The following is a 15,622-nucleotide window of genomic DNA, read 5'->3' as shown; positions in this document are numbered from 1 at the left end:
CATTTTATCTGCCTTGCTCTCAAACTTGCGGCAAACTGCGCAATATATTGTTGTCTAGTTAGTGCCCACAGTCTCTAACACCGCCTAACTAAACCCATGATTTACGGATATAATTGAATTGAATTGAATTGAAATGCTTGCTCGTGCTTCGGGTTATAAACTTTATCTTTACCTGCTGCTATTTTTTCACAAGTACCCGATTGGTATTACACATGTGCAACTCTCAACAGAGATGAAAAGGAAGTGCGATGGCTCACTCCTTTCATCATCAGCACAGCGAAAAACAATTTGTTTTATCCATTCTCACTTGCCTGATCAGGAAAGGGAGTTGCTAGACTAACTAGTCCAATGTGGCAATTTACTTGCCCCTGTTAATTAGGCGATCCTTAGTGTTGAGCCCAGAGAGAGAGAGAGATGTGACAGAAAGTTGTCTTCTGAACTCTGCTTGCTGCGCCTCACAGTCTGTGACCTGGCCAATGTCCTTATTTTGGAAAAGCTTTGTTTTCCTGGTACGCACTACAAAACAAGACCAGTGTTTTCAGATGAATGCACTGCTAAGGGTGCTTAGGAAAAACACAGTTTCTGGTTGTTGAAAACACCGGCCTCAGTCAGAAAAGATGTGTTTTTATGTGGCTCAGTGTGGACATGGCCTAAGCCACCCAGCCAGTTTGCAGAACAGCACCTCCAAACAATGGTTGTTTACCTGCCAGACGGCGAGCATAGAAGGCAAGCTTTACAGCGCTGCAGCCCGGTCTGAGCTGCACTTGGCTGGTGTGTTATTTCCCACAGTGATTTTAGTGTGTGTGTGTGTGTGTGTGTGTGTGTGTGTGTGTGTGTGCATGCTGGAGGTGTGTTTGTCTGGTCTGAGCTCAGGGCTGTTGGCTGGCAGGCAGGGGGAAGTTTCTCTGTGGCACTATGAGCATACAGAGGATGACCTAACACTCTGGTTCCTTCCTCTCCGGCCCCCACAAGTCCCTGAATTGTTTATTGCACCTCTGTGTGCTCTTATAATTCAGTCCTAACTTTAGTGAAACTGGTCCAAGCAGCTCTCTGGGCTGTTTCAGATCAAAACTCAAGAGTTCACTCACAGTTCAGAAACTTCAGTGTTGAAACTGAATTTTTGAGGACTTTGAGAAACACAAAAAAGTCATAACATTTAAGCAACTTTAACTGCAGACTTTATGTTGGTGGAGACTCAGTTGTTTAACCTGTTTCAGCAAGACGAGTCTTTGTAAGGACTTTTTAAACTATGGAACAAAAAGGAAAGACCAGGAGGGTCATGATGGACCTCATGGAATTGAATCTTTGCTTCTTTTAATATGATGTAATTCCTGTTGAACAGGATGTCGGGCCGGACACAGTGAGGAATCAATTTAAACTGTAAGCCAATGGGAAATCAGTCAAAGTGAAAGGTCATTGAGTTGAGAGTAGAACAAGAGGAGCTGGACTGCTTGTTTTTTTGTCTTTACACACACATTGGCAGCCATTTGGGGTTCAGTGTCTTGCTGATTAAAAGACACTTGAAGCATGTGGAGAAGTTAACCGCTATTTAAAGGTAGCATGTGGAAAAAATCTGCCAAAGAGAATGCAAATGAATGTTTGTTTCCACCCACTGCCACTATGTGAATATTAGAAGTTGGTTCACGAGATTAGCTGTAAACGGCACCAATTCTCCAGTCAGAAGGCGGCGCAACTAAATGACGTATTTTAAAAGAGCGCCAGTGGAAGTTCAACCGGTGAAAAACAATGTAGAAAACAGGAAGTAAACATGACATTTGTGTTTCATGTATTAATAATTAAATCTGTGAGGAGTGATCATGGATGTATTATAGAGCCATGGGAGTCGTGAAGCTGATCAGTCATGTGACTTAAATGTTTGCTTATTCCAACAAAGTGTTTTCATCATCATCCCATTTTTTGTTTTTGCAAAATTGCAAAGCAAAATAGTTTGCTTTTTTTTCTAATGTGATACTTAAAAATACATTTGTGGATTTATGGATACCTTTTTGGTGTGTCATGGAGGCCTAATGCTGGGTGCCCATGTACAGATACTAAGTAGTTAGCAGTCTCTGGATTAATCTTTGTTTGTGTGTGTTTGATGCATTGAGCATGCATACTGTTCTTTTCCGATGTAACCGTTGTTCTACATGTGATGAAATCGGTAATTTCCCGCTGCACAGTTTGTTTCAAGAGTCCAGAATAATTTTATTTTCTGTCTTTTTTAACCTTGTTGTTTGTAGATTAGTTTCTCTGAATGTTGGATCCCATTTGGGATCTTCCATCCAGTGTTCATCTTTCAGGGAGTATTCATAAATGTGAAAAAATTGATGGCAGTCTAGCCAAATACAATGAACGATGTCATTTATCCTCAGTCTCTGCCACTAGTGAAGAACAAACCATGCGACAGATGCTGTAGCTTTATAATAAATATTATATATAATATTTATAAATTCAAACTTCTGTTAGGGACAAACAGTTTAGTCAATTGTTCTATAAATTTAAACAGTTTTAATAATTGATTAATCCTCATTTGGTCATTGCTCCTTTACTTTCCCACCTATGTCTTTATTCCCCTGGTTTTCGGGGTTGAACCAGGAACTTTCTGGTTACAAGCTCACTTCTGTAACCTTAATGTCACCTCTGCCCCAGTTCAACTGGCAGACATAATCGATAATAGTTTTGATAATGGTGTAGGTTCTTTATCTGAAAATGCTGTTTCAGTAGAATGATTTGGTGCTTTTCTCTGTTTTATATCACTGTGAACTGAATATCTTTTGAGTTTTGGACTGTTTCTTTGACAGAAGAAGAACAATTTTGAGACATCATCGTTGGTCTCTGGAGATTTTGAAACATTTTTCACACCTTTTTGACGTTTTATACACTAAATTCAATAATGTACAAACAAATTACTACTGTCAACCATAATTTCTAAGGTAACCTGCTGTTTAAATGATTCAGCAGCCTAGATCTGCCTGGAAGTTATCTGATACTGTTCACTTCCTCTTCCTTTGCTGCTCACCAGCTTTTAATACTGACTGTATTATCTGACTTCATTTCTGACTTCATCCCATTTCTGTCTTTATCATCACACTGTTATTCTGAAGATGTGTGAGTCATCAGATGTGTGAGAATAGTTTAGTGAGAGTTTGATATTTGCTGGATAGATGCTGAGGCACTTCAGTTTAGTCACTGATCACTAACACAGACATACTTTGGTTCCAGCGCTTCGTTCTTTGTTAGCTCTGGTGCTAATGTGACTGTGTAAGATGTCAGCATCTCACCACGACATATTCATGTATTCCAACATTTGTTGTAATTGTGTCACAAACTGATGAGTCAGAACAGCAGGACACCAACACTTCATGGCTGCTGAGTAAGAATTAGCACTGTGCTCGTACAGTATTTCTTAGTAAGACGTGGTACAGATATTTAAATGAACAAAAAAAAGGAATCTACCAAAAATCTACCAAAATCATCCACCTGCAATGAATTCTGTTGATTGCTGATTCCTGATCTATCACCTGGCCCATTCAGTACTGTATTGTTCTTAGCGGTGTTGTTGCGACTCTTTTGTTTGACACCTCCTGTGTCCCCCCCACTTTTTCTTTGTTCTCGGAGAGTCCTGGTCGGAGCCGCTATAAATCACCTGGGTGCTGTATTCACTGTTGTCAAACTGGCCTTCGTCATTATCACATTAGAGACTGCGTTCATCCCCACTCTGGCTGCGGTTCACTGGGACACTGCTGAGCCTGGTCCCATTGCCAGTCGCCTGACTCTGGTTCTGGTGTCCACTCTGGTGCTGCTCCATGCAGGCATTCCCCATCCAGGATATAAAACCTGCATGTTTTCATTTTTTAAATTTTTTATAACGAACACCCCTAAAAATCTTATTTTTGCTGACCTCCACTTTTCATCTGGCTGCAGTGATGTACAGATGTACTCATGACCCAGAGACATCACTCTTGAGTGTGTGTACAGGTGTAAGAGAGCACATTTCTGACCACACCCAAAGGTGAAACAGGCTTGAAACTTTCAATGAGAGAGGGCAGCACTTTTTAAGTTTTCAGCTAATGGCTGACATGAACATGATAAACTAATAATATAATAAAACAAAATGACAGTTCAGCCTCATTAGCAGACCGGTACACACATTATAGAGACACATTCCTTTGTTAAAATATTTAAATGATTTGAATGCATAACATCCTGATTCTACTGCGTCCAGCTCAATCTCAACACACGTTAACATGTTGGTGTCACTTTTTGTCCTCCCTGCAGGTGAGTACATCAAGAACTGGCGACCGCGCTACTTTCTGCTGAAGACAGACGGCTCTTTCATTGGCTACAAGGACAAACCACAAGACTCTGACCTGGCCTACCCACTCAACAACTTCTCTGTAGCAAGTGAGACATCAACAGAGGCCTTCATCACATATTTCACATGTTAAAAACAAATATCTATGTGACACTGTACATCTGTGTGACTTTCAGAATGTCAGCTGATGAAGACAGAGCGGCCCAAGCCAAACACCTTCATCATCCGCTGTCTGCAGTGGACCACCGTCATCGAGAGGACCTTTCACGTGGACACTCCTGATGAGAGGTGAGCCTTCAGCCTCCTTCTCCTCAGCAGCTGTTCTCAGATACGAGTCTGTAGTCTGGAGAGTTTGTTTATGTTTATGTGACAGAAGAGGCTTAATTTAACGCTGGAAGAAATGAGGCTAAACAGCTAAGGAACAATGTATCTGAAAATATCTTACTGGCTGCTGTTATTTCTGAGCTAATAATAAAGGAAAAATGACAACCAGTCGATCATTACCACTATTTTTAAGCTGCATTATTTTGTTTTTGGGTCAGTCGGTCAAACATATTAAAAAAAGATTCTAAAGAAAAGAAAATCTGTAAATAGTATTACTGCAAAAATCCTGACCCAAAAACAAAACAAAAAAATGAATAGAAAACATTATAGACCTCTGACCATCAAAAGAGACTGGCCTGTTATATTTTCTCAATATAGGTGCATTGAGCTGTAAAACACCTCTTAACTGCTACTTGTGAAGTAAAAAAATAAATAAAAAAACTCACTGTCAACAGATACTAGTTATGAAAGGTCTGGCAGTGCTCAGACTGGAGGGTTTTTTGTGCTAAAGTCTTCTCACACAACAGGAGTCTGTCAACACAGTGAGAAGAAAGACAGGAAACAGGGGTGTGGGGCTGAGGCTAGATGCCAAGTTTTGAAGGGGTTTCGTTCCAAAACACAATATAATGTATACATTATGACTTGTTACCTGATGCTCAATGGTTTGTTATGAACAAGAGTCCGCTATCAACATCCTCCTCCAACCACTTACTGTACCACATGACCAGCAGTCGTGATGTGAGATTTGGTCTGCAGGTTGTTAGGAGAGAGGAGATCTTGTGTTGGTTTGGACCAGAGGTTGTCGTTGTCCATCATAATTTATTAACTGCCATTTTCATTATTTTTTTAATGGTAATGTAGTGTGCTGATATCACACCTTTCTAGTCTTCTGACCACACACGGCAGTTTACAGTACATGTCACAAAACACAACATCAATAGAAAAACATTTTGTGGTGTGTGGCGTAAAGTGTTGCTTGTACACGGAGCCCAAGAGTGGGAATGACAGACAGACAAAGCTAAACAAACCAAAGTGACCTTTTTAAGAAAGCTATTTAAACTTGTTCTGGTACACAGTGTAGTGTTTTTTACTAATTTAGTTTTGTATCAAAGAGGCTTTGGGGATTGTTCTTTGGTCTGAGTAGTTCATTCCTAGACTCGACTCAGCTGTAGTCGGTGCTGCAGGTACAAAGGGTTGCCTCAGTTCTAGGGGAGGGTTAAGCTATTTTTACTGAGAAACATGAAGTTCTGTGCTGGTATTTTAACCTGTTGTTGTCTCCTGTAGGGACGAGTGGGCTGAGGCCATCCAGATGGTAGCTGAGTCTCTGGCCAAACAGGAGGAGGAGGGCATCTTGTGCAGCCCCACCTCCCAGATTGAGAACGTCAACGAGGAGGAGATGGACACCTCCATCAGCCACTATAAACGAAAGGTGACGGTTGATCTGAGTCAAAATATAACTCCTGCTTGCTTGAAAAGATGATGTAAGTTCACTGAATGATGGAGAACCAGTCTCTTCACATCATGCCTCTGTTTCTTTGTCCAGACAATGAATGACTTTGACTATCTGAAGCTTCTGGGCAAAGGCACTTTTGGAAAAGTCATTCTGGTGAGGGAGAAGGCGAGTGGCACCTACTATGCCATGAAGATCCTGAAAAAAGAAGTCATCATAGCCAAGGTCCTTTTAATGTCAATCAGCTTTTTTTTTGTTGCTGCTCTTTGGTTGTCTGTGAATCACTTTTAAACTTAGAGCTACCAAGACTATATGTGAAAATAACAAACAAAAAATCAAAACTTCACACACACACACACCTCCCTGCCAATTACATTCTCAACCTTTTGACTAAAACAAGAAATCATAAGCAGGCGAGCTCCTTTTGTCTCCTGATTAATCTCTCTGCCTCTTCTCTTTTCTTTGTTCATCACAGGATGAAGTTGCTCACACACTCACAGAAAGCAGGGTATTAAAAAACACTCGGCATCCATTCCTAACTGTGAGTACCAGCATGTAGATTGCATGAAACATTGTGAATTATGTGTTAGAATCAATCCACCTCCTACTTTTTACTCAGGTTAAGGAGAAAAGCAATGGCCACCAACAAAGACTCTTTTTATGTTTCATGTAAAGACGGATTTAAGTGTTGAATTCAGACACAAAGGTTCTGTTCTTGAAAAATAATGTATTTAAACAAACAGCTGAACACTGCTGAGATTTAAAAAATGTGTATATATTATGTTGCAGTCTCTGAAGTACTCGTTCCAGACTAAGGATCGGCTGTGCTTTGTAATGGAGTACGTCAACGGAGGAGAGGTGAGAGATCTGAGGATCACATTTAAAAAAATTTTGACGCCGTCTTATTTCAACATGGAAGTTATTTTTAAGAATTACTGAAGAATGATAAATTAACAACATGGCGAGCTTTAACAGAACACAATCACTCCTTTCATTGTGTTCCATGTCATGTTTGGAAAATTGCATGACCGAGTTGTTATTTGTTTTTATTCGACTTCAGTTAGAGTTAGTTTAGTTAGTTCGTTTCTTCAAAGAATCGACCATTTATTACAAATATTATACTATAAAAATATACAGTTGTGCAAGTGCAACAACACAAAGCAGAGGCTGCTGATTACATTACCCGCTCGCTTGGTTCTGAGCATAAACCGTGCACATATATCATGTGTAGCTGCCGTATTTTAAATCATCTGACCAGACCACAGGAAAGTTCCTCCTGGGACAAACAATCTTTCAAAAAAGATTTAAAAAATATTACATCTATTAAAATAAATATTCTCTTCTGAAACATTTATTTGATCTCTGCTGCTCGCTACTTTTACTGGATGACTCAATGTAATACAAATGAGATGTCTGTTTTTTTTTCTTGGCAGCTGTTTTTCCATTTGTCAAGAGAAAGAGTTTTTTCAGAGGACCGCACTCGTTTCTACGGCGCAGAAATTGTCTCCGCTCTAGACTACCTACATTCTGCCAAGATCGTCTATCGTGATCTGAAGGTAAACTACACCTGCACTAGGTCTAATGGGTTAATAACATGTAGAAACAGACAGAAACACATCATCATGTGCATGTAAATTGGATAAAGAAAGTTTTTTATTTCTCTTCAGCTGGAGAACCTCATGTTGGACAAAGACGGCCACATCAAGATCACCGACTTTGGCCTCTGCAAAGAAGGCATCACCGACACTGCCACCATGAAGACCTTCTGTGGAACACCAGAGTACCTGGCTCCTGAGGTCAGAGCTCACACTAAACAGACAGAAGGAAAAATACATCACCGATCCTTTGCTCTGTTTTTGTTCTGTTTTGGATTCTCTGTTTGTCACCGAGCGATAACGACCGGGGGTCAACATCATAACCAACGTGGAAGTATCCAAAGGCATAGTTCCTGTTAGGGCAGCTAAACGTTTCCTTTACGACAAAGTAGAATGTCAGTAACTAATTTCACTTCTTCTAATGTGGATCTTGGTGGACCTTTTGAAAGTAATTTTTCCATTAAGAGGATATGAAAGAGGATATCCTATGTGTCAGTCAAAATACCAACAACAGAAAGAAAAGATGCACAGAGGTTGGTTGGTTGAAAGGTGAAAATGGCCTCTTACGTATTGTACATAATAACTGAATGAATGCGATTTAGTTCAATTGAACAGTTGGACCTGAGAGGTACAGAAATTCCAGCAGTAGTTCAATGAAAATCCTGACAACACAATGGTTAAATAGTACCTGTATGTCATCAGGTACTGGAGGACAACGACTATGGGCGGGCGGTGGACTGGTGGGGTTTGGGTGTGGTGACGTACGAGATGATGTGCGGTCGCCTGCCGTTCTACAACCAGGACCACGAGAAGCTGTTCGAGCTCATCCTCATGGAAGAGATTAAGTTCCCACGAACCCTGTCGGCGGACGCCAAGTCGCTGCTGTCAGGGCTGCTCATCAAGGACCCTAACAAACGGTACACACACACACACACACACACAAATAAAGTGAGAGATGTACGCACCATCACAAAGCTTTCACAAGAAACAGACGTGGTTTTCAGTGGAGGAGGCAGTTATGCTTTCCTGAAGGTCTTTGAACATGAAAGTTTTTCCCTTTTATTGTTTGTTTTGTTAAAACAGTAATAGGGAGCTGACAGGCAGTAGGAGAGAGAGGGTGGATGGTATGTGAACACATCAGCAGCTTATAGCCTTGTAGTCTCGCGCTCTTGCAGATTTGACATAATGGCAGTGAAAGAGTCACAGTACATATGACATATGTCCGCGAGGGACTGAATGAGTGATGTTCAGGGCGTAAAAACAGTGATCTGTTCATCTGAATGAAGTCTTAATAGTCTACCAATGGAATAGGTGCTGTAATGAAGACTGGAAGACTGCTTCCAGTCCTGCCATTTTTAATTTACTAAAAAAAATGTCTTTGCGTTTTATGAAGGAAGGAAATGTATCCAACACATTTGTTCGACTCAAAGGATACGCAGTGAGTTTTGCTGAGAAACCGTGAATTCTCTTTTACAAGGACACTTATCGGAGGACCTTTAAGTTTTGGGGTGTTGGAGTTTCCAAAGATTTTAAACTTTGCATTACAATTAAAGTTGGACTTGGTCCTAAAGCACTGATCATACACCACAACGTCTCCGACTGGAGTCGGGACAGGGTCCTTTGTTTTATGTCCTTCCCCAAGTCCCTCTCCTCATTTGCTGTCATCTCTTTATTGTCAGTTCCCTAACGAGGCTTGAAAGCAGGAATTAAAATGCCCCCAAAAATTCTTCTTCTTTTACATTATGATTCAAACAAAGCAAAAAAATAAGTCTTGTGTCATCAGTCTGTTTTCTGTAAATTTAATGTCTATGAAACAGAGTTACAGACACTCATCCACCCATCTGTCCGTTCATACGCTGTCTGCATGGCTCTGGGCAGCAGCAGGCTAAGTAAACAATCCTGTCACCATTCTCCTCAGCAACTTTATCTCATGTTGTTACCTTATAGGAAACATAATCTATAATCCATCCAGATAAGACACAAAGATGCATAGACATAGACACATTAACTCATACACAGATATGAGCAGATGTACTGATCACATTCAGGAAAATTCATTATGGCCTAATGATGTTGCAGAATCCTGTTTCTTATTCGTAGGACAGGAGATGAAAAATACTTGTCCTGTTGTTCCTGTATGAATGCACCAGTTCATTCCACTGTTTAAACAGCTTGATGTTAACAAGAGAACAAAACCTTCTAATGATAATTGATATTCAGCAAAAGTGCTGTTAGACAAAACTGGCTGGTGGCTGTTGTTAATTTCCCACTCTGATTAAACCTGAGGCGTTTTCTGTCTCTGATGAAGAAGCTGGTGAAAAGAGGCTACTGCAGCTTTAGAGAGCGAACTTGTTCACCCTGGTGGGTTATTTTAGGATCAGTAGCAGGTGGATATTCTGGTTCCATTGATGGAGACTTTGTAAGAGCAGCGTTTGAAGTCTAACTTTGACGTTTTCTTCTTCTCTTTTCTGACAGGCTGGGCGGCGGACCGGATGATGCTAAGGAGATCATGCGACACAGTTTCTTTGGCACAGTCGACTGGCAGGACGTCTACGACAAGAAGGTGAGAGCAGGATTAAGCTGCGGGACGTCATCCGATCTTTAGTGGTAATTTATTCAAACAGCGTACCTGAGATATTCTGGTAGCAGGGTTACCTAATTTTACAAAAGAAGTCTGGCTGGGATGTAAACTCCAAAATAGATCAGAAAAGAAAAAAATACCTCATCTCTATTTCATTTTAACAACTTAAAGAAGACTAAAAAAACACCAGGTCCACTTAACAGACACATGTTCTGCATTTTGTTTAGTTTGGGCTGCAGAGTGTCGGTCACAGTGTTCATTACCTGCTGCACGACCATATCTGATTTGGCACTAAACAGCGGTAGAGGATGTATTCAGATCCTTTACTTTAGTAGAGATACTAATACCACACTGTAAAAATACTGTATTACAAGTAAAAATGTTACTTGTTTTGTAAAAAACAGTCCAAACCTCAACATAATTACATATACGTTCTAATTATTCTATATAAAAGAAAAGCAGCAAATCTCGAACAGTGAAATGTTTTTATGAATTACTTCACCAGTATAAAAGTACCAGTTTCTTACTTGAACCCAGTACCTTTATTAAAAGTACTTACATTACTTTCCATACACTAAATAATACAGAAGTGCCTGTTAACGAGTATCTTGGTATCTTGAAAGTTCCTGTTACATAGGAGAAAGTATTTGATGACAGTGGAATAGAGTGGACATGATTTCATGCTAGAACAAGAGTAACCACATAAGCGTCTCCTCTTGTGTGTAGATGTTATATGTATTTTTGTCATTTTATGTGTGTTTTATATGTGCTCTAACTGGTATTCAACAAAGTACTAATTACCGATGCTGGTGCTCATTTAATGAATTTATGTTGACCATGCTCTGTATTGTTTTAACCCATAAACACAGAACTGTCTCTGACTGACTTATTCACTTCTGTTCCAGCTGGTCCCACCTTTCCAGCCCCAGGTCTCTTCGGAGACGGACACACGCTACTTTGATGAGGAGTTCACAGCACAGACCATCACCATCACTCCGCCGGAGAAATGTAAGGATGTTTTTCTACGTGCACGACACCAGGCTGACAGATCTGACGTCGTGTCACGCTGGTGTTGCTCTCCTAAACACCAAAGTAGAAGTGTTTTACTTCTATAGTAAATCTACCAACTTTAGACATGAATATCAATTTGATTTTCATGATTAGCACAGTTCAGTCGGTGGAGAATCTGTCTGATATCTCTTATGAAGTTTTATCAGCTTGATCCACATTTGAAAATTCAGGATATTTAGCCTTATATGTATTTATTGCCCCATTAAAAACAGTGCAAGGGTACTGTTTTAACGAACTATACTACTAGATTTACACACATTGTAAGCAATTGAATAAATACACTGATATTTTCTCTCAAATTATGCTTTATTGATACCTCTGTTCAGATTTAAAAACGTGTGTGTATATAAATTAATTTTTCTCACAATACTGACAAGATAGACAGGATAGAACCCCTGCTTCTGGAGCTGGAAGCCTCATTCTGTTAGCGTGATAAATTAAATCTTCTTCACTCTGATTTATCGTCTAAAAAACGTCTTTGTATATCTGTGTTTGTGTGTGAATATGAATAAAAACTTTGTCTATGCTGTCAGGGTTCCTACACAGTTGCACAAAGATCCAAACTGGAAGGTGTTTTTTTCCTCGCTGTTTCGATATGTTTCATTGTTTCTCTGACTATTTCATCACTTTTACGCATGAACTTCAAGAGTATGAGATGCAGGACATCAGAAAACAATTTCCCAAATCTTTCGCAATTGCAAATGCTTTTAAGACCTGGAAGTCGCCAAATTTTTCATCTGAACCTTTCCACATGTGCAGGAACCCTGAAGAGTGTGAACTGATTTCTGCAGAACCGATTAAGTCGGCAGTATTCTCCAGAAACAAAAAGAATGTGTCGCAGTCATGACAAAACCACTGTCACCTTTAGTTTTAATCTACAAGGTGACTTTATGTTGCAGGGATGTTTGAATCTTTGTTGAATCAATCGAACCTTTTCATGTTTACATGTTGTGCACCTCTCAGACCATTAGAGGGCAGGACTCACTAAGTTTGGGCCAATATATTAGTTGTCATGGTATGTCCGGGCTGGATATCAGGGACTGTCTAGATCCAGAGGTTCACTAACAATCGAAACCAAAGTGGACCTGTGGGAAACCTACTCGTATTTTGTTCCAAATGTGGCACAGGATCATGGCAACAATGCTGTACCAGCCTCACTGGCTAACAGAAATCAAGTGTACCTGTGAAGACCTCTACTTTGGCCTATGTTGCCGTATATGGTGTTAACCTCCCCATGACAGCCTTAAATGACCTTACTCACACTACACAACCATCAGCTCTATCACACCAACTCTGATCTTATCACAAAACACAAAATCTGCCTTTTTTTGCTAAGCTAGGTTAATCACCTCCAGCAGGTTGTTATCCATCTTGTCTGCTCACTCTCGACGAGAAGCAAATAAAACTGTTTCCCCAAAAGTCAAACTATCCTCTAACGTGCCTGAGTTATCAAGTTAACATGATCATGTTTATTCCGTGGTTCTGGACTGTCTCAAGCTATACGAATTATCGAATGACTTGGATTTAGTTGACGTTCAGTGTGAGACCTTATGCGATCAGACTGCCTCTCCGTTGGGTTTATGCTTTACTAGGGTAAAGACTTAGGCAACAAACTACGTACAACATACTCAATCAGTGGGTATTGCGTACTGTGTACTAAATGATGGATTTGAGTATGCCAAGACCAGAGTGTGCTGACACCAGTTCAGACCAAGTTAGACCAAAACCAGACAGATTGAGACCTTGTCAAGACTAGACCAGACAGTATAGCTCAACTATGTAGCAAATATTCTCCAAATTCATAAGGTTAAGGGTTTCACTGCAGGATTCACAAACTGCAGTGTGTTTTCTTCTAGACACTGTTTTGCGAATGAACTCACAAATTGTCTTACATTAGTTTTGGCTGACATCTCCCAGAAAGCCAGAGTGTCTCCCACATTCACTATTTTGCCGTGAAGTGGGTGGCAAAGGGTGAGCGCAGTTAACAGAAACAAAAACTTCAAATCCGAAATGAATAAAGGGTTGGTTATTATTGGTTTCATTTGAGCAGGAAGTTTTACGTCCAATAACAGTTCAAGGAAGGGTTGTGAATCCTCTTTATCTAGGACACACTGAGTAAAATTTTTTTCGATTCTGAGGCAAGACCTTTAAAAGTCTGGGCATGTCTCATGCGCATAAAATCCACAAACTACGATCTGAACTCAACCTGATGATCTCGTAATGTGCTCATCCAAGAGTCCGTGTGGATGAATGAAAACACCTCCGTGTCATCAAGTTTCTCTCAGAAAACAGCCTGCATGGACTCGCACCTTACCTCTTACCTGGCTTCAACTGTTAAACAAACACACCTGGAGTCTCAGCGAGTATTCTGTATTCTGTTAATTTGAGAAAAATCCCAAAATTAGATTTTGTCTGGAGAAAACTGCCGACTTCATTTGATCGCGAAAGCCACAGCTGTTTCCTGTTTTTGGTGTGTGTATCTTAATATTATCTAATATGTATATAATATATTATTATATATATATATACATATATACATATATATATATATATACACGTGTTTGTGTTTGTGTGTGTGTGCTATGACAGCATAAAGTTGACCCCCCCATTTCCCACATACATACAGTAACTACATACATACATTAAGCCACATTTCCCTGTGTAAACACCCATTCCACTAGTCCTCAGCTACGATGAGGAAACAGAAGAGAGGAGGTGAAGAAGGAGCAGAGGAGAAGAAGCGGTGAGAAAGCAGAGAAAGGCCTCGTTCCCTGCCGGCTGTGGAAGCTGGAGCGGTTAGCTGAGTTTGAACGCGGTTGTGCTCTGTGCGCCTGAGTGAACTGTGCAGTTTCTGGCAGTTTAGTGTTTTCTGTTTCAAAGTAAAAGAACAACTTAAGAAGTAAAGCGCGAGAAAAACACATGGGTTGAAAAAATACGAGAGCAAAGAAGTTAACACTGCAACAATGAGAATGATACAGACTCGTCCATTCTCGTTTTCTGTCTTTCTTTTGTTTTTTTGTTGTCGTTTTTTTTTTTTTTTTTTCTTTTTTTGTTGACCTGTAGACAGTGATTTTCATTGCCATGGGTTTGGGGATGTGCGCTGCCATGGCAAATGTATAAGAAGAAAAGAAAATTTGTCTTTTTTTTTTCTTTTTCTTTTTTGAGTGAACCACGAGCCATGCACTTATTCTCAACTAAGAATGACCCCTCACAACCCCATAACCGCCACCCTCTCCCAAAAAACAAAAAAACAAAACAAACAAAAAACAAAAACACCCTGTCGGTATGATACGAAACATCTGCACACGTAAGGCAACATTTTTGGTTTTTTGTTCCCTAAAACGGCTCTTCCAAACCAAGTGCAAAAAGTCAAAAGAAGAAGAAGAAAAAGGGCAGAAACAAACAAACAAACAACAAAAAAAAGATGAACGCAACCCGGGTCGACAACTTAATACTGACGGGAGAAAAAATAAATAACAAAAACATTGCCTTCTGCAGTAATAGCGCTGAAAATGTAGGAGACTTATTTTTTAGTGTGGGGAGACCGGCTGGAGTCTATCCCACTGTGCAAAAACCTCTTTTAAAGTCCCTAAAAAGACTTCTCCCCGTCTGTGAGGGGGCAGAGAAGGAGAAAAAGAGGGGAGACTGGTATTTTTTTTTCTTTCCTAAAATGCTACGTGTTTTCCTCAAATGGCCACGAATGGGGACGATACTGGCTGGCTGGGCCGAGCGCTCACTCCCGCCCGCTGGCTGAGTGGAGAACTGTGGGAAATGAGGCCTTCGCTCGTTGTCCGCCGCGTCCATCCCGTCCTCGTCATCTGTGGAGAGAAACAGACACATTGAAAGAAAAGATACGCACCGACCTAACTTTACCATTTTGCCAGTATTTAGGATGGAACTTGCTGATAGTAGTGTTTAGAGTCTAGATTTAATACTCGCACGCGACACAATACAAACGAATCAATCGAAAAACTAAAGAGTCTTTAGATTCTCATTGGACTGGTTTTGGGATCATGGGATTTTAAATGACTAAACCTAATCACACACATTTGATACATTTTTGTTCATATGATTTTTTTAGTAGCTACACGATTTTATTATTAATCTACCTCTAACAACCAATTTTCTGCTTACAAATATTTGCTGTTGCTGTACTTAGTAGTTTAATCAGGTATCTGTACTTTCAGTAAACTTTTTATATTATTCCCTACATTTGTAAAAGAATTTTAAAAATGGTTCTACTTTTACATTTTCATACATGCTTGTTTATTTATTGTAATACATTC

General features: G+C 40.1%; 1 protein-coding gene across 1 annotated transcript in view; it reads left to right on the top strand.

Annotated features, from left to right (window-relative positions):
* Positions 1-15,622, top strand: part of akt3b (v-akt murine thymoma viral oncogene homolog 3b) — a 19,783-nt gene that overhangs the window by 2,479 nt on the left and 1,682 nt on the right. Inside the window, exons 2-12 of the mRNA XM_019259744.2 lie at positions 4,279-4,404; positions 4,492-4,603; positions 5,924-6,068; positions 6,183-6,314; positions 6,565-6,630; positions 6,879-6,947; positions 7,523-7,645; positions 7,757-7,885; positions 8,387-8,601; positions 10,160-10,247; positions 11,171-11,273. Coding sequence (XP_019115289.1) covers positions 4,279-4,404; positions 4,492-4,603; positions 5,924-6,068; positions 6,183-6,314; positions 6,565-6,630; positions 6,879-6,947; positions 7,523-7,645; positions 7,757-7,885; positions 8,387-8,601; positions 10,160-10,247; positions 11,171-11,273 — 1,308 coding nt within the window. The remainder of the gene's footprint in view (positions 1-4,278; positions 4,405-4,491; positions 4,604-5,923; positions 6,069-6,182; positions 6,315-6,564; positions 6,631-6,878; positions 6,948-7,522; positions 7,646-7,756; positions 7,886-8,386; positions 8,602-10,159; positions 10,248-11,170; positions 11,274-15,622) is intronic.

Source organism: Larimichthys crocea, chromosome X (assembly GCF_000972845.2).
Source record: "Larimichthys crocea isolate SSNF chromosome X, L_crocea_2.0, whole genome shotgun sequence".
Classification (NCBI taxonomy): domain Eukaryota; kingdom Metazoa; phylum Chordata; class Actinopteri; family Sciaenidae; genus Larimichthys; species Larimichthys crocea.
Note: the sequence above shows the minus strand (reverse complement) of the source record. Positions and strands in the feature narration are given on the sequence as shown.